At 42.2% G+C, this 26,718-nt stretch overlaps 1 protein-coding gene across 15 annotated transcripts in view; it reads left to right on the plus strand.

The window, feature by feature from the left end:
* The window catches only part of NPAS3 (neuronal PAS domain protein 3), an 876,176-nt gene extending 850,884 nt beyond the window's left edge, over nucleotides 1-25,292 (plus strand). For 7 of the 15 annotated variants that reach the window (XM_054529993.2, XM_054529994.2, XM_054529997.2 and 4 more), the window contains 4 exons: nucleotides 703-809; nucleotides 15,441-15,588; nucleotides 19,008-19,132; nucleotides 21,281-24,305. In XM_054529993.2, coding sequence (XP_054385968.1) covers nucleotides 703-809; nucleotides 15,441-15,588; nucleotides 19,008-19,132; nucleotides 21,281-22,653 — 1,753 coding nt within the window. In that variant the 3' untranslated portion in view covers nucleotides 22,654-24,305. Of the gene's footprint in view, nucleotides 1-702; nucleotides 810-15,440; nucleotides 15,589-19,007; nucleotides 19,133-21,280 lie in introns of all 15 variants that reach the window. The other 8 variants (XM_024231982.3, XM_024231983.3, XM_054530003.2 and 5 more) reach the window with 3 other exon arrangements.
* The last annotated feature ends 1,426 nt before the right edge of the window (nucleotides 25,293-26,718 follow it).

Consider the following 26,718-nt stretch of genomic DNA (forward strand, 5'->3'; position numbering starts at 1 on the left):
GGACAGTCAGTGACAGAGGCTTACACACACGTACTGTCTGTCGAGCACAAGCCTGGAAGAGCTGCTGAAATGGTTTAAAAGTTTTTGTGTGGAATCCACCACAAAATACCAGTTAAAAGGGCCAGGAGTGAAAGCCGAGCTCCCAAATGACTAAGACTAAAAAAGATAATACCCCCAGGCATCTGTATGTCTCAGCATTTAAATTATATCCCTTGAAATGCCAATTTGGACTTTGTGCCAAGAAGCTGCTGAAGCCCTTTTTCATGGAAATACCCAATAGAAGGCCAATCTGTTTAAATGAAAGGTGTCTCTAATCATTTGGTATAAACATAACATGTTTTTATTTTATTATGTAACCTTGAATTATCTTGGCCTGTAATGAGGATCTTGCATTGTTACTGATTCTCAATAATTCCATGAAATTATGTTGTCTAAATGTGCATTCTTAATGCCAAAGAAAGAGAAAAACCTATCTAATTATTGAAACACAATCACTTGATCTAACGCATTTCCTACTTTTGAAAAAAGACTGTTATATGTTAAAGAAATAATCTTATATATAAAAGGTTTCCCTCACAGTGCCACCTCCTCACGGGTACAGTAGTATAATGAAATGTGTCAGTAGATCTGTTTCTAAGTTATTTGACAGTTTCTTTATATTTCCTCCTTTCTGAATTCCAGCCTGTGTTCTTCTCTTTGTAGGATTAGTGATTATATGGATCTGACCCCTGTAGATATCGTAGGGAAGAGATGCTACCACTTCATCCATGCTGAAGACGTGGAGGGCATCAGGCACAGTCACTTGGACTGTAAGTACCTCCTGTGTGGGGGAATAACCCCGACTGGTGTCAGCTCTCTCTGAGGCTTGTTTGGTTTCAGCGCTGATTTTTCCCTTCATCTTTCCTGTGTACATTTCAGATGACTGTCAGTGTGCAGTGAGAAAAAGTGAGACATAAATCATTTCGACGCGTGTTAGAATTAGATTGAAAGTTGGACCTCAGGCCTAGAGAAATTGCTGGATCTTTAGGCACGCACCCAGAATTCTGTGGTGTCTTGTGCTGTCTCTCCTAGAAAGTGGTGGGGAAACCTTTGTCTTAAGTGCTTCCTTGACCCTTTCATTTTCTGGAGAGCAACTTCCACTCTGAAATTTGTGGTCTCAGTTTCAAAATACATGTGGGAGAAGACAAGTTCAAATAAGCCAGAGCCTTATAAAAATGCCTACTTGCCCAGCCACAAAACTGGGGTGAGGGGCAAGCCCGGGAGATGGGGCAGAGCACGTTGTGTGGACACAGCAGCTCTCAAAGGCAGTGTTTTCGCTGTTTCTGGAAAGAGAGTTATTCAGAAGAGTAGGTATCTCCATCCCCCAACTCCTGGGGAACAGAAACTTATCTCAGCTCTTTGAATATGGCTCCCAGCCCCTGAGCCACAGGCTGAACTCCAAAAGACCTTCTGTGCATGTGAGCAAAGCAGGAGCATCAGTGGTGTGGCTGGCTCCAGCAACACACCAGCAGAATCATGTAGGACCCCGCATCCAACCACCCTAGCTGTTCACGCTGTCCATGGAAGGGGTCTGACTAGAGCACTGATCTGGTGGCCGTCTTCTGACCAGAGGTCCTTTATATGACCATTCAGGAGATTCTTCCTGAAGATGAGTCTCCCCCACCCCCTATCCATGTCCCTAGAAGGTTCTAACCCCAGTTCGGACCTCTGAATTTAAATACAGTTACATGCCACTTAGCCATGTTTTGGTCAACTACCTACCATATATAAGATGGTGGTCCCATGAGATTTTAATACTGCATTTTTACTGTACCTTTTCTGTGTTTAGATATACAAATACTTACCACTGTGTTACAGTTGCCTACCAGTATTCAGTAGAGTAACATGCCGTACAGCTCTTGGTCTAGGAGCATTAGCCTATACCGTATAGCCCAAGTGTGTAGTAGGCTACACCATCTAGGTTTATGTAAGTGCACTCTGTGGTATCCACACAATGATGAAATACCCTAGCGATGCATTTCTTAGAATGTATCCCCATCATTAAACAACACGTGGCTGTACATGCAAGTTGCCACAAATGAGACAGTACAGCCTAAAATTGAAGCATTTATACAGAAAAAGCCAGCCAAGTGGCCTTTGTATTTACCTTCTCTCCCCTTTCTTATCTTGGTCAAAGAGAGCTATTTCATATCTTTCCTGCCCTTTGCAATTATTTCTTCATTTCAAACTCAGAAACATGGAGATGTTGAGCTAGCCAGCATCTCAGAGTATGAACATCCTGTACTGTGTTTTTAACCCTGCATTGGCAACACTGACATGGAGCCAAGTTCAATGTCAGAATCTGTATATACCACGTCTCTGGAAAGAGCCTGCCCGCAAGACAGCAGATTCTACTCCCAACGTGGAGCGTGTGTCTTGATATTGCACACCAGGGATTTAGGGAACACACTTGTTGCTGAGAATGAATGGGTGTTGTGTATCGTAGAAGCAGATGGCTCTTCAATTAATTGGGGAAAAAAAATGATGCGGTTTCCTGAAAAGAAACATCAGGTTCTTTGTTGCTCAGAGTTTAGAGAAAATGGAGAAAAAAAATCAGGATCTTTGGAAGAAGCCATGGATATATTTTTGGAATAATACAGGCTAGAGATCCAGACTTCACAAATGAATATATTGTTTTGAGGACACTGTCATAGACCATGTGTGCAGAGGGAGATGCCTTCTCATTTTGGAATCTTAATTAAGGTCTAAATTCAGAAACCTGATGCTGACAAAAAAAAAAAAAAAAAAGAACTTTGTCTTCCTCAGTTATTATTTGGAAAACATCATGCATCATGCTATCTCTCTGGGATTTGATTTACAGCTTGAAGAAACACAATTCCTCAGGAACAGTGAGTGAGGGCAGCTCATTTCTCCCCATTAAGCAAAGGTCTCCAACAAATATGTTTGATGCCTTTCTTTCCGATTTACTTTTATCTCATTTTCCGTACCCAGAATAATTTGAGAGTGCTGAAAATAAACCACTCCACCATTCACTATTGTGCTATTCTCCTAATTTTTCTGGTATCTTGCCAACTAATAAACAGAGAAGGTATGCTTTCAAATTCTGATTTTTTTCATTACTTGATATTGACATACCGGCTATTGCTTTATGATTCAGCCTACTAACAATGATTGGGTTCATTCTTCTAACTCATACACATGACTTCTAATTTCGAGTTCTTTTAATAACCTTAAACACATGAAAAACAAATAGAATGAGCTGATAATTCTGCATAGTAAAATACACTTCACATATTTAGCTATCATGCTGTGGAATAACTCCACAATGTCAAGTAGCACACAATTAGTAAAACTGTAGGGGGAGGAAAAAGACTGTTTTGATCCTGAAGAAGTTTGATCCTAATCAGATTGAAATTTCAGCGTTCTTGTAGTGCTTAATATCTTCAATCACACACACAAAAAAATCAAACTGATTCCAGTGTCAGGTTTTGCATTCTGTGACTGAAATAAAATGCTAAAATGTACAAATGCATCTCGCTTTGTACAATAAACATTAACATCATTATAAAGTAAGATTGAGTCTAAAATTGTGTGATGGAATGTCTGATGTTTACCTAATTCTCAAACCAAAGCCAGCCCAGTAACAAAATGACAGACCATGTAATAAGTCTTGGTTGTGTAAACACTGGAAGAAAAGGCAAAAAGCCAGCACAGCATCTTGCTTGTCCAAAGCCCTAGGCTATTACTGAAGGATGCCTCAACTGTGCCTTCTTGGCAGGAGAAGGTCATGGTGACATAGAATCAGGTCAAGAATAAGATAGAATTCTAAAACAAAGCGATGGTTAAAAAATAAACCACATTAACTATTTAGTTTTTCTTCCTAGAGCTATTGGCACAATTCCTGGTTCTGTCCTGAAAGATAGGTTGTAGTCATCTGGTAATATTTCTGATTTTTTAATATCTGTCTTATGCCCCAGTTTGATAAAATGTTTTTTTTAAAAGACTTAATAGTCTTTGATAACTAAAAATACTATCTTTATCACTTATATCTTTTTTCCTTGCCTAGGCATCTGTAAATCCATAAATGAACTTGTCTCTAGAATAAGAAAAGTAAAGAGGAATATCAGCAGTACCAGGATTACAACTCTGATAAATTGAACCAAGAACTTTAGAGCATCTACTCTTCCACTAAGTTAACATGAGATGACTGACAGTTCACTGGATTTCAACAGAAAGAGTCAGTAAGAATCACATTATTGATGCCAACATGGTAGGTTAGTGAGACTACACTGGAACTCTAAAGCCTAGGGAGTTTTAGGTCCCCTTCTTTCACATTGTGACCAAAGACCTCTGTGATTTCTTTTGTTTAAAACCAATTTCACCAATTCTTCAGGTCAGATCAATATTTAAAGGTTAGAATTTTAAACCATTCACATTAGTAATTATTGGGGCATCTTCACCTCTTCCTCCCTCCAGTTCTCCATTGCTCAGGAGATACGGAGGCTCAAGGCTCTGGAGCTGTGGGATTTCAGAGAAAAGGAGCCAGAGACTGTAGGTGTGGTGGCAGTTTTTTCCTTCCTAGCACCTGAGCCAGTCTGAGAAAACTCTGGAAGAGTTATTTCAGAAAGACAGAAGGACTTCAGATTGCCTTTGAGATCACATGCAGTTAAAAAGCATGGCCTATCCAATATACTTGGGGGTTGTTTTTAAAAAAAAAAAAAAAAAAAAAAAAACAGTAGCTTAAGTGTTTATTTCTTAATTACAAACTTCTATACTTTCTAACAAAACTAATATACAGCTACCTGATATAATGCATTCCATGCTGTTTTGCATCAATAACCCCTACACTTCCCTCCTGAAGGCGTCTCATCACCAAATGCAAGCAGACTGCTTAATGCAGGACTAATTAGTATATCCCCTTCCAGTCTGCGGGCCCTCCATTGTAATTCCTTCCCAGCTCATTTTTTTCCACAATCGAGCATCAATCAAAGTAAGTGCCCTGCCTGCCTAGGCAACACAAGATGTCCTCCATGCATTTGTCATCTGCCACACAAACAAAGGGGGATTTTTAATTGTTGGTTTGGGTATGCAGCCACTGCACATGGAAACGGAAGCTGCAAGTGAAGGAAAGAGAAAAGGTGGAAAGTTTGATGGGTGGGCCAAATGCAGATAGCACGGGGGACTTTTTTCTGTTTTCTGATCTCAGCCTTTCTTCAGGGGTGGGTCTTCAGGGATTTAGCTGCAACCTGGTCATTGGCTGGACTCTTCCCAGAGCAAGTAAGTGTTCCCCTCCTGCCATATGAATGTGAAAATTCCCATGGAAGGAAATGCATGTAATAGCTACCATGTCTGACTTTCTTCAGAAGCCAAGTCAGCCTTCATCGTGTGCCTGGCCATTAACCGAAAAAACTGTCACAAGGAGACAAGATAAAGGCAGGTTTTTATGCAGGAATGAATTTGTATTATTTTATCTTACTTTTTTTGGGGGGGAGGGGGTGCCGGCAGGGAGACAGCACTTGTTTTGGCTTTTCAAGTCCATAGGCAGGCACAGAGACAGAGACCAGCAAGAGGGTTGAGCTCCAGCGGTGCATCCCTGCTGCGCGTACTACACTGTGCATCAGTGGGGCAGCGGTGTCAGCACCCCCTGGGAACTCAGAGACGCACATTTTAAGGGCTTCCCCAATCAGAATCTGCAGTTAGCAAGATCCCCAGCTGACTCATATTCATGTGAAAGCTTGAAAAGTACAGACCATACTAGTGTTTAGACAGCACTATTCTACATGACGTAAACAGTAAATACAAACTGAGTATCTGAAGGGTTTTCTTTTCCTCTCAAATTGGATGAATTCTGAGAACAGTAGCAAAAGGTGAGTAGTGAAGTAACTCTGAGGGTACTCGATCAGTATTCAAATGAAACAAGAATAGGATTAAGAAGCTGACTTCTTTACAAAGATGTAAAGTTTTAAATATCAATGAGAAAAATTTAACAGACTATAATTAGTAGTAATATCCGACCTAGTAAGCAAAAGATCTTACTGTTTTTTTTCCCTTGGGCGAATACTTTCCTGTGTACTTGACTGTATGAGTGAATATGAGCAGTCGTTTTTTTCCTATTCAAGTTTATCTAACATTTGTGAGCACTTACTAATGCAAAGCCTGTGTCATTGCTGTGAGGTTGCAAAAACAACTAAGGTATGGTGTCCACCTTCCAGGAGCTTACATACTAATAGAGAAGGCAGCGTGAAACAGCCAATTCTGATTAGCTAGTATGAAATGAGGTCTCTTAAGATGTGCAGACAAAACACAGAAACCCCAGAGGTGAAAACAACTAAGGGGAGGATGGAGAAAAAGCCCCAGGGGAGGCAGATTTTCCCTGGACTTTACTTTGAAAGAGGATGTCAAGAGAGGTGGAGGAGTGGTCTAAGGCATTGCAGGCTTAGAAGAGCATAGGAGAGACATAGAACACAAGCACATGATCTTTTCTGTCTCTCCAGAGAGCAAGCCAGAACTTTGATTTGACTGACAAATTCTAATATAATTCTCACATGGATTCGCAAGCTTCTCCTTATTATTATTTCAATTAGTAGCTGCTTTTTTTTATTGTTATTTTTTTTTATTTATTTATTTATTTATTTATTTATTTATTTATTTTTTGAGACAGAGTTTCACTCTTGTTGCCCAGGCTGGAGTACAATGGCACGATCTCAGCTCACTGCAACCTCCGCCTCCTGAGTTCAAGTGATTCTCCTGCCTCAGCCTCCCGAGTAGCTGGGATAACAGGCATGCGCCACCACGCCCGGCTAATTTTGTATTTTTAGTAGAGACGGGGTTTCTCCATGTTGGTCAGGCTGGTCTCGAACTCCCGACCTCAGGTGATCCACCCACCTGGGCCTCCCAAAGGGCTGGGATTCCAGGCATGAGCCACTGCGCCCAGCCTAGTAGTTGCTTTTATTATAGTTTTTTTAAAACATTGTATTTGACAAAAAATAACCCATTGCTCTTATAAGGCATGATCAGAAGAAGAAAAAAAAATCAATACTTCTGGCCGGGCATGGTGGCTCATGCTTGTAATCCGAGCACTTTGGGAGGCCAAGGTGGGTGGATCACAAGGTCAGGAGTTCGATACCAGCCTGGCCAACACAGTGAAACCCTGTCTCTACTAAAAATACAAAAATTAGCTGGGCATGGTGGTGGGTGCCTGTAATCCCAGCTACTCAGGAGGCGGAGGCAGGAGAATGGCATGAACCCGGGAGGCGGAGCTTGCAGTGAGCCAAGATCATGCTGCTGTACTCCAGCCTGGGCAACAGAGTGAGACTCCATCTCAAAAAAAAAAAAAAAAAAATCAATACTTCTGAGTCATCCATTTTAACCTAAATCAGTTAACCTAAATAAAATCAATTCCATTACTTCTTATAATGGCATCTTGTTCTCAATCTTATACAAACTATTTTTTAAATTGTTTCCTGAAAACATTCAATGATACCTTACATATCTCAAAAAACATCAAACTTTTTTTGACTTAAATGAGTGGCATAGGATTTAATTCATGTATGTGTCTAACATACAACAGTTTTCCCATACATGCAGGGTTAACTAAAGATCAGGTCATTCAAATCTCTTCATGAACTCCCACGTCTTCTCTGGCTTCCTAGAACTTTTGGTGGGGCGTATCAACTAGAATGCACCTGGTTACAAGTAACAGAAAATCCCAGTAAAAATGACTTAACTTTCTCTTCATGATCAAAAGACTTGATCAAAAGATCAAGATAGCATCCCCATCATCAGTTCCTCATAGGGCAATGTCTGAAGTGCAGAAGGGGTCAGTCGATGTTTTGTGTTCATTTTGGAGCTCACAGAAAACATTTCCAGAAGCGCTTCCCCACCACCCCACAGCAGGGAGAAGCCTCTTGTGTCTCATAGTCCTAGGTGTCATCGAGTGCCCAAGCCTAAGCCACTCGTAGAATTACTGTATCTGGCTTAAACAATCAAGGTTTATTCTCCTGGGATTTAGGAGGAGGCCATCAAACATAAAACCCAAAATCAGACTTCTGTTATCCAGAAGGAAGTGGCAGAATAGCTGTTGAGCGACGACCAACAATGACTGCTACATGGAAGAATCTATGTTTTCACAACAAAGTACTTGGATTTCTAAAAATCTACATAACAGATGAACAAATGGAATTTGTCTGGGATCCTGGAAATGTTTCTGACTTTCTGAAACACCAGTTTTTATATACCTGTGCCTCGCTTCTTATGTATTTCTTTTTAAAGATGTTTAGTGGACTTAACAAAATGATTGCCTCCAGAAGCATAGGGTCCACCAGAGACAAAATAAATCTGAGTATAAGGTCCACATCACCCCTTTTGTCTGTTTTCACTTCTGCCTATGCCCTAATCAGATTAACTGCTTCAGTACTTGATAATACTTAATTGTTAAAGGGAGGTGAAGAATGCACCCAGCCCAAGTCAGACCCCCTTGCTCTTTCATAAACCTACATACCACGTGCCATACAGTTGTCACTGTTATAAACTTATTTGTGAGAATGATTGATAAGCATCTCTTTCTCATTCAAAGGCAAGTAGAGGTAAATCCCTCTTTCCAGAATGAATAAAACTTTTTCAACAACCTCTGACAGTAGAGACTTCCACTTGAGTTTCATTGCCCAGTGTCTCATCATATTCCAAACCTAAACCAATCACTGACTAGGGGAATGCAATTATCAAGACTGATGGAGACTAACGTAGGAGGACAGGCCTGTGACACATTTTGCACACTCTGATATCCCCCAGTGATGAGCACAGAGTAGGCACTCAAAAAAAAAAAAAAAATGGATTGAATGAATAAATCCACCATTGTCCTCAGTTCCTAGCCTTAATTTTTTTAATTCCGTGTTGAAGAGTTCACCGCTTCCCATTTATATAACAAATTCCCCCCCAAAAGAGAAGGTATAGGGTCCTAAAAAAATACTGTATCCTTAACTATTGTACGTTGAGAAGGGAATGAATGAGTGGGACTGAAACACCCTGGTCGGACTGAAAACAGCTTGTAAAATACTGTGATCGCAGATGTCCCTCGTGCCAACAATTATTTTGATTCTCCTTGTCCTAGAACACTAACAGTGTTTAAAAGCCTTGTTCTCCAATTCAGTACATTATCATGAGGAAAAGGGGAATTTATTTTTTAAACTTAACAAATTGACGCATTCTAAATTAATGAGAAGTTTTCTGCATGATTCAATATTAACAGTTAATAAAAATCTATCAATTGGCAGTGTATAGGAAAAAACCTCTCCTGAGGTTGTAAATCATACAGATAGCAATTCAAGCAGGACCTGTCATTAGCGTATTAGGGGGGAAAATCCATAGATGATGCATACTCATTCACAAAACATCTACAGGTCTTCGGTCCTTAAGCTCATAACTCACAATAAGTATCAAATATCCTTCAATTCTACCAAATATTGCTCAGCATATAGATTTACAAAAAAAAAAAAAACCTAAAAACCAATTTCTGGATGCCTGCTATTTAAGACATCTAGCTCACTAATTGCAAAATCTATAGAAAAGTCTGCACAGCATCAAAGCCTCGGTTGATCCTATGAGCAGTTCTAAATGAAAAACTGTCTCTTTTGCGAGTAAATAAAGCACTTAATGCAGTTTCTGGCTATAATTGTGTTTCTCCTGTGGGTTTTGAAAATGACCTTCCTGTAAGCATCAAGGACTGTAACTTTTTAGATAAGGAAACTTGTTCTTGTTTTAAGTCTACGTCAGGTTCATTCCCCTATAGCCAGTTTTCAAAAGCCTAAGAAAAAGTAATCCAGAATTAAAAAAAAAAGAAAGAAAGAAAGAAAGTCCTGTTTCCAGAATGAAGTTCCCTGTCAGCCTGCCTTGGGCCTTAGGTGGAGAAGCAGAGATTAAAGAGTCAGTATTCTTTTTCATGTTTCATCTGCCAGTTTTGTGAATGTAGAAAGAGAACCAGTGGCTACAGCTAAGCACCCAACTGTGGTATTAAGTAGAAAGTGTGATTCTAGCACACCCCCCTCACTTACACACACAGATACACACTCTAGTGAATTCAAAAATAATTTTTGAGTTTCTAGCAGAAGGCACCTGCTCTCCGTTCTCCGCGGCCACTGATGAAGGTACCTCCAGGAGGGGGTGAATGGCGCCACAGATGCGTCCTCCTATCGCCATGACGATAATGAAGCTCTTTGTTCGGCTGTGTGAATGTGAAGTGTGGAATCTCCGATGATCTCACCATTTCCTATTTATTCTATACTTACCTGAATGCACCATGTCTTGCAGCTTTTTAATGCATATGCAAACCACTAAAATGTCCTTTTGTGAGACACTTTGCTAAAAGACCGCTTTTGATATGTGTTCTTCATCTCCTCTTCAAACTGAATTAGACTGCTTCCTTCTTTTTATGACACAACTAACTCACTATTTAGAATCTTTGGCTTTGATTTTGTAGAACAAGCCCAACAGGAAGAGACCACGTTCTCTTTTTTTCTCCATATTTCTGAAGGCAAACTTGTACTGATTTGTTTTGATTTACTACCAGAATTATATTCCTGCCACAGACACTGGCTTCCTTTATGTCCTTTCAGTCATCAGTCTGTGTCTGTGGACAAAGTTTTCCCAAGGAAAACTGAAATCCCTCTGTTGGTAACTGTGTGCAGGGCCACGGATGTGTGCCTCAGCAAAATGTCCATCAGATTTGCAGGGAGAAGAATTATTCTAAGCAGTACATTTCTTATAGGCCAACCACTAAGCTCAAACCAAGAGACCAGGTGACATTTTAAAAAGATATTCAATAAAACTTAGCATCCAGTCTTGGTGGGGGTGGGGGGCGGGCAGGGGAAACATGTGTTCGATGTAAAAGGTCACATGTTCTAAAATGTAAGCACTCTACAATTTTCTTTTGATTGAACTGTATTTGCAGCTACCTTCACAGTTAGAGGTACATGGTATTAATATTTTGACTTCAATAGCCAAAGACACACTTACTCATGGTATTCTAACTGTTAGCTAAGCAAAGCTGAAACAGTTCAACCAGGAGGATTTAAATCTCTCCCAGTTCATCTCTATAGAATTCTTCTCACAACTGGAGGGTCACCTCTGTCCTCTGAAGAGCACAGCTTATAACTCTAAAGCACCTTTAACTTGGAGGGTGGGATGGTGCCAACAACAGCCTCCTGGTTTTCCTTCGAGCAACAACAGCCAAAAGCAACTGGTTACACCCTGGGCCTCAGAGGAGCAAGGAACGTGTTCTTGTGTGCTAGCAGAGATGTTCCCAGTTACGTCTGGGACCTTTCAAGATTCTAAGCTAACCTACGCAAGTGTATTTATCCTCTCTATGTCTTCAGGTTTACTTTGTCAAATCTAAGAAGAGGTCATTTAAAAGTTTTGGCATCCTCAAACTAAAAGTAATTACTAGAGTACAACTTTAAAGACATAATTCTAGAGATGCTTTGACACGATCAGTGAATTCAGCGAGAGACACACAGGCTGCTCAGCCCAAAAATTTTGGAGAGTAGAAAGTAAACTTTGGAACAAACCAAAGAAAAGATGCTAGGTTACATGTTAGAGGTACCTAGACCATATGACAAGGATGTGATATTCAAATTAGAATTTCTCTCTCTAGTTCCTCTCCCTCTGTTCCTTTCCCTTTGTGGTTTGTAGACATGGTTATGACTTTACTCCTAAGCTCATTGGTGTGATGAGTATGTGTCTCTTTTCAAGGGACAATTAACTATCTTTTTAAGGATTTTCATATCAAGTAACTCACATGGTGCTTATTTTTGTTATTCCCACAGAAGGAATTTTATGAAATAAACTTATTCAAATATTCTCTCCTTTCTCACTGCTGAAACCTAAAACTTGAAAATAAAAAACAACAGCCACTGGACTAAAGAGAATCAAAAAAGTTTTTTCTGTGTTTTTCAAGTTCTCTAATTTATTACACACTAAAAATCTCTTTCAAACTGGCACCAAGGTGGCTTTTCTTCTTGAGCTGATTAGGACCACATGAGCTCAGGAAAAGCTGTCAGATCCTGCCTCTGGCGCAGCTGGAATGATCCAACTGATTTGCCAGTAGGACTTTTTTTTTTTTCAAGGAAAGAAGCTTCATCCCAAAGTCATAAATTTATATTCTGGAGGCCCAAGCAAAAAGTATTTCTTGTTCATTTTTTAAAGAAGCTAAATTCCATTATGATTTCTTTTTTCTTGAGTCAGAGTCTTGCTTTGTCACCCAGGCTGGAGTTCAGTGGTGCAATCTCAGCTCACCGCAACCTCCGCCTCCCAGGCTCAAGCGATTTTTGTGCTTCAGCCTCCCTCGTAGCTGGGATTACAAGTACACACCACCACACCTGGCTAATTTTTGGATTTTTAGTAGAGGCAAGGTCTCACCATGTTGGCCAGGCTAGTCTCAAACTCCTGGCCTCAAGTGATCCATCCACCTTGGCCTCTCAAACATTATGATTTCTTTTACAAGATCTGTTGCAAACCAAAAGCAACTTGGGGTGATATTTTGGTAAATATGTTGTCCTAACTTTGCACTGTATCTGTAGTTATCTAGATTCCCACTGGCGCTTGGGGGTCTCATTCAGAAAACACTAATCCCTAGGAAAGACCAAGCGAAATTGTCTACCCTTTAGGAAGTCTGTCTGTCAGACTGGCCCAGGGTAAAACCACGGGTCAAACTCGTCTTCTTCAGCTGCCCACGGTGGGCTCTGGAACCTGCTTTGTGGTATTCACCACAGGACGTCAAGGGCTATCACGTGGCTCCCTGACTCCCCAAGGAAGCCTTGAGCAATTCCCTTCCCCTTCAGTCTTTTTACAGATACTTCCTCACATCAGAAGTCACCTGTCCTGCCTCTCTCACATTTAGCTCTCCTCTCTTGCTAGCTGACCCTTGGCCTGGGTGATAAAGAAAGCTGTATTATTATATTCATGGGCCCTAACAAATGAGTGCTGGATTTATCTTCTCAGGAAACACAGATCCATTTAGGTAGACCCAGAGTCATCCTACTGTAATTCAAAAAGATGACACCATACAGTCCCTTAGCAAAGGAGCCTTTCAGCCCCCTTTGCTACACATACGTGCAGACCACCGGGGAGGCCAAACATTTGGCTGGATATCCATTTCCAAATTGGGATTTTATTAAGAGAAAGTATTATCAGGAAGGAGGGGGTGATCTTTACATTAATTCTGCAGATTCTAATTTGATATTATAACTCCTTTATCCCTTTGCCCCTTTTGTATACTTTGTATAATGGAGATAATTCTTTTGAAAATTTTGCCTGCTTTTGGTCAAATTCTAGTCTAGAACTCCCAGGCAGGCTGTGCTGATCTGGCCTGCCATCTCAATGTATTCTTCATGTGATTCTAAAAAGGGGCTTCTTAGTCTCTTTGCCTTTGTTCAACCTACTAGAACCATTTGGAATTATTCCTCATTCCAGATACAAAGCAGACAGAATTATACCCCCAACCACTGATTGGGGTGCTGTAAGTTTTCTCTGTGAAAATAGTGGACAGAATTATATAACCCATCGTTCCTCTATTAATAGTTAACCAGGTTGAGAGGATTTGAATAAAAGCACATCTTGTTGCATGCAACAATGGTTTGACAGAAGAGCTGTATGGCGGAGTTAGTATTTTACTGCTTTCAGCTTCACCACGCAGTTTTGTAGCCTGGGAAGCCATGCATGCAGAATGGCAGAACTTACAATTGCCTACAAAAGGAGAGTACAATGCAACCTGTGGAGCCACGCCACCAAGAGAAGGTGACAGTTCCAGGCCTTCAAAACACCCTAAACTGGTGAGGAGTTTCAGAATGAAATTTGTTATGATTTGAAACACTCATCAAAGTGAGGCTTTTTCAAGTAACAGTTAAGACATAATTACCAAATTTTACAACGGTCCCATTAGTGTGCTGTGAGAAAAAAAGGAGAATAGAAGAAAACCTTGAAAGTTTATATGTTTATGGATATAATAGATGGATGTGTGATTTTTGAGCACTTTCAGAGCCAGGAAGAGTGGCTCAGGACAAGATGAGAAGAGCTTCCACAGCCTTAAACACAGCTCTTTTCCAAAGTGACTTCCCTTTACACCCATCCACCCCCCTCCAAAAAAAAAATCTAAATGTACTTCATGAAACTATTGTATATGAAGCACTTATTAGCCGTAATTAAATGGACAATATGAATTTACTACGTCTTTAGGACTCTGGCTTGTTCTGGTTTAGAGCAAGATGATTAATGCAAATACATATTACTTGAGATAACCATTTAGCAGCTAATTTAGCCAAATTTATTACAGCAGTTAGAGGTTTTTCATTTTAGCAGACGGAGACAAGGACATGCCAAAAGCGGGCGACGTAGATGAGTGCACACTGCCCTCTAGTGGCCAGCCAGCCGGTGAGCTTTTGCGGGGCGCCGAGTTGCTGCGACCCGCATCCAAGTAATAACAGCAGGTTTTCCACATTTCCGGCACCCTTTTAAACCATTCCCATCCACGGCACTTTATTTCAGGGGATGATTTACTGTGCTTTTCCCTTTTACTAGCTCAGGAGTACCCAGATACAAATCAAATCAATTTCAACTTGGCGAGATTTTGGTTCAAGTATCATTTTTAACATCTGCATTTTAAAGCTCTCTTTCAGTGGGTATTTAATGGCACCGTTTCACATTACTGATTGTTTTTACTTGTTCCTTCATTTGGGGCCATATTTCAGAGTCTGTGTGGAGCTGTCACTCTGTTTGGCTCCAGCCAAGTCAAGTCTGTGCCTCCCTTAGGCCAGTGTTTCTCTCTGACTCCACTGGGGAATTTATTTTGTTCCAACATTCAGTGAAGTCTCACCAGAATCTCCCCCGACTGACCAGTGTAAATTTAGTTCATCCGAGGACTATAAATTCAGTTAGACAAGATCAAAAGGAACAGACATATAAGGACGCGGGTTGAGATTGCTCACACTGAGGAGAAATGATCAAAGACGAGGGGTAAAGCATCTTTGCAACCATTCAAATATCCAGAATCTCAAAGAGGTCTACCTCAAAGCTATGAATAAATCACATACAGATTTGCCTTTCTTACCATCTGATGTCAAACCCATTGACAATATCCACACCGCATTAGGTGTTCTGTGAGCCAAAAAGATTTGTAGTCCTTTTATTCTTTTCACACCATGGCTGCCCAAAACGGAATAAAGTCTTGCTACAAATGCCAGTAACCCTGGCTCCAGAGCTGCCGCTCCACTGACTTGATTTCATTTGTCCTACTAATGGCATTCTATATTAAGCATACAGAGGGTCACCCTGGCTTGGTGCAGGTCCTACCATTTTTAGGCTTAAGGTTTTGTAGAGATAAAAAAGAAAAAATTATTTGATCCCAGTCTTAATACAATGCCTCTGTTTTGTTTTGTTTTTTTTTTCCCCAGTGCTGAATAAGGGTCAGTGTGTGACAAAGTACTATCGCTGGATGCAGAAGAATGGAGGATATATTTGGATACAGTCCAGTGCCACCATAGCTATTAATGCCAAGAATGCAAATGAAAAGAATATCATCTGGGTGAATTACCTTCTTAGGTATATTTTCTACTTCTTTTCTATTTCTGTCCTGGTTATAAAATATGCAGCCCTATGGTTAATAGCCGACATGTTGTGAATATTATCTTTTGACAGTACCTGGTGTGGAACTTCATGGCAATTCTGCTATGCTTTCCACAAGATTCAAATAAATGTGAGAAGATAAAACTATGTTGGAAGGGACTTGCAGGAAAGATTTCAAGATTTTCAATAATTCTTGGTCTGTCAACATTTGGGCATCTCTGCAGAAGTTGCTTTGGTTTTCCCACAAATGCTTAGGCCAGAATAATACAGACTTCGGCCTACAGCTGAAGCATTCAAAAAGCACCTCCTCTTCCCCACCACACACACACTCACACACTCCAGTTCCTGTGAAAATTAAGTAAAACAGAATGGAAGAAAAGTGGCAGGGAACATTATATTCCTCTTATATTTCATCCCTTTGATGCCCTTAGCATATTACATAGGGTTTGACTTCCTGGGCATTAAAGTTTTGGTAAACAAAGTGAGTTGCTTTGCTGAAATCAAACAATAGCGGTGTAAAAATGAAGGCAATCTTTTTTTTTTTTTTTTTTTTGTCCCACTGCTTTGTGATCTTTGGCAAGTTTTACTGCTCTTAAAGTGTGTCCTTAACAGTCTATCTACAAGTAAGCCGAAGCTCAACTACTTCCTAAATTCCGGTGTGAGACACCATTTCTCTCCCCTTCCCAATCTGCATTCTGCCTTTGGATTCAAACTAGCAGAAAACTAACCAAGACCCACAGATTGGGCCGTCTTGAGTATGGGGGCAGGCTTTCTGGGAAGTTCTCCACCAATCCTGGTGTGAAACTATCATAGCACTTGGCCTGGCTCCCTCCCACCCCCATCATTCTGGTCTTTGGCTTCTCCTGGCCTAAAGCCACCAAGCAGAGCCCACACGTGGTCTGAGTAGGAAAATATCCAATAGGTCTTATGAATGGAAGTTGGTGCCCTTTGGCTGATAATTTAGACAGGGAGTACCTGAATCCCATTTTTCTTTGAGACAGCCAAATGGAGCTGAGAAGCTAACAACCATGGCTCATCAGCACACTGGCCCTTCAGAGTGTGTTCACATACTTTGGTGATGACTTGAAGGCATGAATGTGCTTGCTACCAACAGCATATCAATCAGACACTAATGATTATTGCTCTAGAGAGGGCCTTAATGTGCACCACTTAAAAGAGTCTTCATTTATCTACTTTCTATTTCCTTTTGTTGACCTCTTCTGCTCTACATTAATTCTCTCTAAAGGTAAAAGTATGTGTATTGAATGTGACTTTCTCCGAGGCCTGATTTCCATGTAAAGTCTCCCCTGTGTTTGTGATGTGTTCAAGATGAGTTCTGGTACCAAGGAATCCTTGTACATAGAGTTTTATGGAATAATTACTATAGGGAATGCAGGTGGTTATAAAAACTCACATGCCAGACAGAAAATAGAATAAGGTCTTGTGGCACTGACATTCTTTTGCTAGGCAAAATGATATTGTGACAAGGAGACCCATCACCATTAAGAATTAAATGCTGGCAACAGGCACCCTAGGGCTAGCAGTGTCTGGCTCCCATGTTGATGAAACATAGGTACTGAAGTCATCTATGTGGTTGTTACTCCCATTCTGTGAGATTTCTTCCTATCTGGATCTTTCTTACTGCCTCATCAGCCTCATGACTTCTCTGCCCATAAATGCAAGGAGTAAGAAGAGCTAAGCAATCAGTCTCTGAATACCATTGATCTAGCCTAGGATCAGATGGTACAAACTCATGAGCTTTGGTGATTCTATTCCATCAAATCCCATATGGATAGGAAGGAAGTTTAGGTATCAAAGACCAGTCTTCAACCTCAAAAGCTTCAATCTCAGGCATAGAAGACCTGTTTCAGCTGACCTAAAAACCCTCCCTGAAGTCAACGATAAAGGACTGTAAATTGTAGGGCAAGTGATCTGTGAGCCCCCAAAGAAGACTAACGTAGATGGGCTTTAGCAGGGGAAACTCCACCAAGACAGCCATTCACTGGTATCACTTCTATAGGGTAAAGATCTAGTAAGAAAATGATGTGGCCCTGGCAATATAGCAACTACAGAAGTTTGGTTTTCTTTCCCACATTCTTATCTATTATTCTTCCCTGAGCAATACTTTCATGTCACTTCTTCCTTCCCAGAACCCTTGCACCCAGGCCCCAATCCAGGCTCGTCCTTCCCTGTTCTGAAACTACTGCTCCTCCAGTCTTCTTCCCATTCCCTCGTAATACTTAATAGAATTATAGACTCAGAGTATTCAGAGACGGAGTCCACCTTCCCACCATTAGTCTCATCTGATTATCAAGAGAAAGCTTTGCTGCTGAAGCTAATTCACACTAAGGAGTAAATGCCTGATAATCCATTTTAGTGAATTACCCCTCCCAGGAACATTTGCAGTTTTAGAGTAGTTACTGAAACAGTGACTCTACTATAGGAATTTCGCTAGAGATTAGCAAATGAGTCAGTAATCATCAATTTTAAGTCTCTGCTTGGCTAGCCATCATGGAAAAATAGAAGAGGCATTTCCCATTTTGAAGCAGGAGGATTTCCTTGTGCCTTCAGATTACAGGAGCCTACTCTCCTCATGCATCAGGTGGCCTTGGAGTGGCATTTCCAGAAGACAGGTCAAACTGACTTAACATGCTGTCTCTTCCAAAAGAGCCTTGTTTCCAAACTAAAAATAGAACAAAAATTAAGCACATTTGTGCAAGTGAGGTTAGATCCCTTCTGTTAGGGCCTCTTTCACACTGGGACTCTCCCCACTGCAATCAGATTTCCAGCTAACAAGCCACAGGTGTACACCACATGAGCAGATGAAAATGTGATTGTAATGGGTGTGTTGACAGTTCAGTAGCCATAATCCGTGCATCCCAAGGTGCACCTGTGCATCTGTAAGATAGGCACCAAAGGCTCTGCTGCCCCACCAATAGCGTGGGAGCCATCTGAGCGGCTGAGAAGCTACATCAAGGGCCCAAAACAAACGTACTGAGGCCATGGACTCATTAGGAGCCCAAGAGAAGACACGACACACCAGGAGGCATGGGAATGAATTGTTGAGAGTATTTCTCATCCTCCCTTCCCCCAGGTGTACTGTCAAGCAGCACAGTTTCCTGACCCCCAGTGGTACCTGATTATTTAAAAGCTTCTCCATGGCTTTCAGGGAGCATTTGGGTATTCTATCATTGCAACAGGGTGCACCTGTACCTTGGCACATGCAAGCCAAGCTTCCATAAAATCCCATGAAGAGCTGAGAAATGATTTCATGTTTAGTCTTTGAAACTTTCTAAACTCCAGAAGTCTGGGACAAAGAAGTGGGGGAGAAGATGGTCCAAACAAACCATGCAGAATGGGTGTCTGCATTCCTGACCAGTGCCTCCCTCCCACAGCAATCCTGAGTACAAGGACACACCCATGGACATCGCACAGCTCCCCCATCTGCCGGAGAAAACTTCCGAATCCTCGGAGACATCCGACTCTGAGTCAGACTCTAAAGACACCTCAGGTATTACAGGTATTATTCCTTCTTCTCCATGTTCTGCAGTGAAGCTTGCCCACCACACACGGGGGGTGGGCAATGGCCAGAGGGCCATCATCAGAGGCAAAGCAACTGGTCACATTTCAGAGAGACATATGTCACATCAAGTTATTACTGAGTGTCTGCCTCTCTCCACACACACATATATATAATTGTACACTGCTACATACCTGTATGTACTATATAGGTATATATACACACAATACATATAGATATGTAGTGCTGGATAAATACGTTTGTGTGTATATATATATTTATATATGTTTTTGTGTGTATATATACACACAGAAGAAAGAGATCTTTTGAGATCTGACAGATCTCTTTCTTTAAATATACAGAAAGAGAGTGATTGCTCTTAGCAATCACTTAATGTCAATCCACTGGCCAAACAGAAGGAGCCCTGCTCTAACCTCATAGCTAGCTCTCGGCCTCTACTAGAGGCAGGTACTAGGGCCAGCTCCAAGAGAGTCTGTGACTTTGAGCCCCAAATATTCACATTCCCACCAAGCTGGGACTGAGCCTCTAAAGTAGGGTACTTAATGGTGGCATCGATCAATGCCTCTTTCAGGGTGCTGGACTGTTACTTATTTCCGGAATCTATGCAGAACAAACGCATGCATTTTCATTTCTTTTGGGGAAGCAGACTTCCTGAATAGTTCTTTGGGACACAGAAAATTAGTCTAAAAATTTGCTTTTCGTCCTATCCCCAGCCCTCTTCCAGAGACACACATAAGGCCAGGGAGCACCAAACTTGTAGGATTTTACAGCTGCAAGAAAATCCTACACCTCTTCTAACCCTACCTCTTCTGCTACAGAAGGGGAGGCAGTGACCACAGCTTTTAGTCCAGGCTGCCAGTCAGGCTTCCTCCCTCAATCTTCAGAGGCTGTGTTACTGGAAAAATCTGTTCTCTCAAAAATGTGGCAGCTAGGTTTTCCTGACAACCCCCTATCATGAGGGCACCTGTGCTCCAGCATTGTAAACATGTATCCCTTCCTCCAGACCCAGCTTCAGGGAGGCGGAAGGAGGGCAGAGCACTCAAGGCAGATCTTCGTTGTCCTCCTGTCCCTAAATTGCATTAATTTGCAAGTTCTTGACAAAGACATAAAAAGTTCTAGAATTGGTAGTCTCTGCCCCTTTTTAATATAGTGCATAGTTGTGAACAAAACAAAGGAAAATTCCTAGCCCAGTGAGCTTATATACTAGTGGGAAGAAGAGACAAGTAAATAAAACTAAAATATACAGTGAGGTGGCACGGTGGCTCTTGCCTGTAATCTCAGCACTTTGGGAGGCTGAGGTGGGCGCATTGCTTGAGTCCAGGAGTTTGAGAGCAGCCTGGGCAACGTGGCAAGACCCTGTCTCTACAAAAAAAAAAAAAAAAAAACACAAAAATCAGCCACGTGTGGTGGTGGGCACCTGTGGTCTTAGCCACTCAGGAGGCTGAGGCAGGAGGATCGCTTGAGCCGGGGAGGGCAAGGCTGCAGTGAGCAGTGACCACCCTGCTGCACTCCAGCCTGAGGGACAGAGGGAGACCCTGCCAAAAATAATAATAATAATAAGTAATAAAAATAAAGATATACAGTGAATCAGCTGGTGGTAAGTGCTGTGGGGGAGAATAACTTATGGAATAGAAAGAGGGAGAGTGGCTCTCAGTAACGAACAAATATTCACCAAGGGAAAATGCAGACTCTTTAGAAAGTCACCTTGCATGCCATCAGTTTTCTGTGTCACACCTTAGTCCAGGTTATTTAATCTGACTTCCTGAGTATCTCTGTGGGACTTCTTAAACTTGAATGTGCCTGAGAATCACCTGGGGGTCATATTCCAATGCAGAACCTGATTCAGTCTACCTGGGTGGGAGCAGAGAGTCTGCATTTGCAACGGGTGTCCAGATGATTGCCAATGCCGCTGGCCCGCACTTTGGGTAACCGTCCAGCTAACCCAGGCCCTCAGCAGAGAGAAAGCCCAGGCTTTAAGTCCTCTGAAGGTGATGGAGAAGCCCGTGATGAGGACGGACACTTGCCCTGCTCCCCGCCCCAGCCCCTGCAGGTGACAGGCCGGGTCGCCCCGCTAACCTGGTGTCTTCTCTCTCTTCTCTCTCCGCCTCCGCCCCCGGCCCCACACAGAGGACAACGAGAACTCCAAGTCCGACGAGAAAGGGAACCAGTCCGAGAACAGCGAAGACCCGGAGCCCGACCGGAAGAAGTCGGGCAACGCGTGTGACAACGACATGAACTGCAACGACGACGGCCACAGCTCCAGTAACCCGGACAGCCGCGACAGCGACGACAGCTTCGAGCACTCGGACTTTGAGAACCCCAAGGCGGGCGAGGACGGCTTCGGTGCTCTGGGCCCGATGCAGATCAAGGTGGAGCGCTACGTGGAGAGCGAGTCGGACCTGCGGCTGCAGAACTGCGAGTCCCTCACGTCCGACAGCGCCAAGGACTCGGACAGCGCGGGCGAGGCGGGCGCGCAGGCCTCCAGCAAGCACCAGAAGCGCAAGAAAAGGCGGAAACGGCAGAAGGGCGGCAGCGCCAGCCGCCGGCGCCTGTCCAGCGCGTCGAGCCCAGGCGGCCTGGACGCGGGCCTGGTGGAGCCCCCGCGGCTGCTGTCCTCCCCCAACAGTGCCTCGGTGCTCAAGATCAAGACGGAGATCTCGGAACCCATCAATTTCGACAACGACAGCAGCATCTGGAACTACCCGCCCAACCGGGAGATCTCCAGGAACGAGTCCCCCTACAGCATGACCAAGCCCCCCAGCTCTGAGCACTTCCCGTCCCCGCAGGGCGGCGGCGGTGGGGGTGGCGGCGGCGGGGGGCTGCACGTGGCCATCCCCGACTCGGTCCTCACCCCGCCCGGCGCCGACGGCGCGGCCGCCCGCAAGACTCAGTTCGGCGCCTCGGCCACCACCGCGGCCCTGGCCCCCGTCGCCTCCGACCCGCTGTCACCCCCGCTCTCGGCGTCCCCGCGGGACAAGCACCCCGGGAACGGCGGCGGGGGCGGGGGCGGCGGCGCGGGGGGCGGCGGCCCCAGCGCGTCCAACTCCTTGCTGTACACTGGGGACCTGGAGGCGCTGCAGAGGTTGCAGGCGGGCAACGTCGTGCTCCCGCTAGTGCACAGGGTGACCGGGACCCTGGCCGCCACCAGCACGGCCGCGCAGAGGGTCTACACCACGGGCACCATCCGCTACGCGCCCGCCGAGGTGACCCTGGCCATGCAGAGCAACCTGCTGCCCAACGCGCACGCTGTTAACTTCGTGGACGTTAACAGCCCCGGCTTTGGCCTCGACCCCAAGACGCCCATGGAGATGCTCTACCACCACGTGCACCGGCTCAACATGTCAGGACCGTTCGGCGGCGCAGTGAGCGCAGCTAGCCTGACGCAGATGCCCGCCGGCAACGTGTTCACCACGGCCGAGGGACTCTTCTCCACGCTGCCCTTCCCCGTCTACAGCAACGGCATCCACGCGGCACAGACTCTGGAGCGCAAGGAGGACTGAGGCGCCGCCCGTCCTGGGCCCGGCCAGGCCCGGCTTGGAGGAGGCATCGTCGGCATTTTCGTTTAGACCTTTAATTCTAGCACTTTGAATTCGAGCAGGTCAGCGTCTTCTCTCGCCACGACGGTCCCCATTCCACCCCCTCTTTCTTTCACCTGACTTATTCTTTCGTGTAAAGATATGTTTATTTTTTGCCTTCAGAGGGTCAGACGACCAGTTGCCTGCCGTTTTGTCTTCTTCTAAGATGTGTGTTGGGTTGTTTTGCTTTCCTTTGCATCTTTATTAAGATGTCTTTCATGTGTATATGCCTCTGCCATAGAATACTCAGTCTTGTGGTCAAGAGAGTTCTTAAGTGACAACCATTGGGGTTTCTTCATAAAGATCTTGATATGATCAAGATGGAAAGAGACAAGCATAAACAATGTGCCCTGTTTGACTAAGTCAAATGAAATGGGGTGGTTTTTTGTTTCTGTTCCTAATTCCTTTAAAAAATAGGGGGAATAGTATTTTAGAATTTTATGCAGAATTTAATTCTCTTTTTACGGTTAAGATTTTAAGATTTTCTTACTTGCACATAAAAATAATTTGGGTTCTTAAACTTAATTTCTGGCCTGTGACTAGAATGTTTAAAAAAAAAAAGTCGGACTAAATGTTAATTACTGAAACATTAACTTAATTTCTAAAACCATGGTGCTATCATTTATTAATCTGTAATGTCTTCATACAAAATGCAGCTCCTGGGCTGGGTTTTGGGGGAAAAAAAAAAATGTGTTCTGTCCTGGTCTGGAGTCCGTTGCTGCAGTCTCCTTGGTTAGTTAAGACAAAGCCCTCATTAACGTTTGCTGCAGGACTTAAAATTTTTTACCTCCCAACTAACAAACATAGCCTCACATTAAATTTAATGGGTCAGTAAAGCCCTTTTTAAAGGGGCTGCTGGAAAACTCAATCAAACTGATTTGAGGAGCAGTTTAGGTACATACTGCCTTTTGTTTAGCTTTTTATTTTCCTTACTCAGTCTAACTGAGGCTAATTTTGCAACTTCAATAACACTTCGGAGTAAAAGAAGGAAAATATTTAACATATTTTTGGGTTTTTTCATTTCTTGCTTAAAAAAAAGGAAGGTTGTATTTTGGGGGACTGGTTTGATTTGATGGAATTTCTTTCCCTTTGGTTCTTATTTCTGGGTTGAAACCAATAAGTTTTAAAACTAAAGAATGGGTTAATAAGCTTCAGACAGATAACTGCAACTGAAAACTGCACATTAAGTAAAAAAAAAAATAAAAAATAAAAAAAAAAAGAAAGAAAAAGAAAAAGAAAAAAAATCCTATTTTGTCTTTGTTGCCAGAAATCAGTGTGGTGTCAAACACTCCAAATGACTGTCAAGTATAAATTCTTCTTCCACTTCATTTTTGGCAGCTGTTTGTTAAGGCATCTAATAACAGATGTGAGAACTGTAATGTGTACAATGTGTACGTGTCCTTGGCTGTCAGTCCCATTGCAGTTTCAATGTGTGTTTCTATATGCAGTATATACTAAGCTAATGTAGTTGTTTTGTCCTTTGTCTTATCTGTGCTCTATCTCTAGTCTGGAGTGGTACAGTCCCATTCCTGCAGTCCTAGTGAATCAGTGATTCTTGGGGGTTAGTGGGTTTTGTGTGGTGGCCTTCCTCTGTAATGTCACCCTATGCTGCTTCTACTGTCTGTGAATCTTCCGTTTTACCTTTTAAAATTCCTGCTGTTGCTTTGCTGGTGTATATTCTCCCTACCTCTCCTCTCTTTCCCTCCCTTTCCCATCTCCCCCTCTCCCTCCTCTTCATTCCTTCCCCATCCCCAAAATCTCTTTCATTCTCAGAGATAAAAAGACTCTTAACTAGCTCAAGGTTAATGGAGCCATTTTTCCCACAACGGAATTCTGGGTATGACTCTGTCTTCTGGAGTGCAACACAAAGCACTGAAGAATAATGCTCAGATATATTAAATAAATTGATGCCATATAGCCTCAGTTGTTAACATTCCCAGAGTCCCTTGTGCTCTACCTATAAGCAGTGGGTGCTTTTCTTTGGTTTCCTTTCAGGTTGGCTGATGGAGCAATATATAAAGCAATTACCAGTGAGACAGAAAATTCTTTCAAAGGTCAACCAACATTTTTAAGAAACAAAATGGGAGGGGATAATGGGATCTAGAATTGTCATATATATTTGTTTATTTGTGCAATGCTAATATAGTAACTCGGCTGTCCTTTGAATATCACTGTGTTGAGTAGATTCCTCTAGGACCTTTGATTTCATGAGTTGGGCCCAAACCACGGTGGAATAATAACAAAAAGAAGTTAAATGCCACAAATTTTAATAGTGAGCTTATTTGAAGGATTTAAGTAGGTTTAGAAGGTGAAGAAGGCCAATGGAGAAATTTACAGATTAATTTTGGAAGCTCTACTCTAGCTATCGAACAATCAAAGGAATGCACCTATCAGCTACAAAGAACAGCTAGACAGCTGTTTTTTTTCTTTTATAAATGTTTCTGTGTTGTGTCAAAATGATTTCTGGTGATTTAAACTAACAGATAATCACAGCTGCTGTCTAAATCCATAGTGTTGAAAATTACAAAATGAAAAAAAAAAAACACTTCATTACCTGTGAAGACTGTGTCTGTGTTTTTAACTATTTCTTGTACAAATATATGAAAACTTTTATGAGGAGACTGGTGCCAAGTAGCTGAATAATGGGGAAAGGGATATTCTGTTCGTAAAAATCTTAGCAGTGTTACCAACTCTACGATATATATATAAAAAAATAATTAAAACGTTACAAAGCGACAGCTATGGTACATTTGTTTTGTGTGAAGCTAACCGGACCTAACTTCCTGAGTGCCTGGCTTATTTTGAAACATTTTTTTTCATTGACCATTGATAATGCTGCAAATCAGAAATGTACATACTTCATTTACAACAGGGTTCTTTTTATACTTTTGTAGATTCTCATACATGTCACATACATGGTTGTCTTTATGTAACTTAATTTTTTCATCCGCAGGTGCCATTTTCATAATAAACTTCTCTTGGATTTGTTACTATCTGGCATCATTTCTTTTACATGTAACCATCCTGACTAATGAATGCTGGTAGTATTTGTTTAAGCAGGTACCTTGGTCATAATTCTTTATTTAAAAAAAAAGAAAAAGTAAAAAAATGCATTCATATTTTTGCTAGTTTTGGAAAAAATATATAGCTTGTGTACTGATGAGGCTGACAAGGCACAGAATAAGATGCTAATCCAAATACTACACCAAACTTGCAACCATCCTAAATTTTCAGCTACCCCAATTCATTGTCATACTGAGCATTATTATGCACATTATCAAAGCTGAACAATGGGCCTGCAACATTAACCACTATGGGAAGTGTGCATTTTTTGATTAATGCACAGTAAGTGATGACAGTTTTCATACATTAATCATTTAAAATGCACTCAATATTTTCATTTATTACAATCTATAATGTATAACCAACTGTTCCATTGCTTATATCTTCTTTTTATACTAAATATGCATTTTCTTTTTCCAGACAAGCTGATAAAGTCATGTTCATGCTGCATTATGGTTAGGGTAGCGTGTGGCCTGTCACGTTTTAAGGCAGGTCAGCTGCTTACTCTTTAAAAAAAAAAAAAGAAAGTGTCACCCATTATCTCAAAGTTAAGGATAAGGTAGGTCAACTCTTAAGTCTGTGATCTCCAAAAACTGGGATATGAATGGGCTGAGCTGGGGGAGTTGGGGAGGGGAGGCAAACACTTTCGTCCAGAAGCTACCAAAAATAATAAATATCATTTCCCTAGTTTAAGTCTTCAGTGACATTAGCCAATGTGGGGGTTGTTTTTTTATTAATGAAGAAAGCTTCAGACTGGCAAACATAGAAGTGTGGTTAGGGCTGTAGAGCTCTGGATTTATCCACTGTGCCCTAGATGGGTCTTCAGAATAAGTACTTAAAATAGGGAATAGGGAGAGGCTGATTGAGAACACAGAATTTGGTGTGCCAAACCACTTTTCTAAACTTTCTTCACCTTTTGCTCTTTAG

The sequence above is a fragment of the Pongo abelii genome, chromosome 15, assembly GCF_028885655.2.
Source record: "Pongo abelii isolate AG06213 chromosome 15, NHGRI_mPonAbe1-v2.0_pri, whole genome shotgun sequence".
NCBI lineage: Eukaryota > Metazoa > Chordata > Mammalia > Primates > Hominidae > Pongo > Pongo abelii.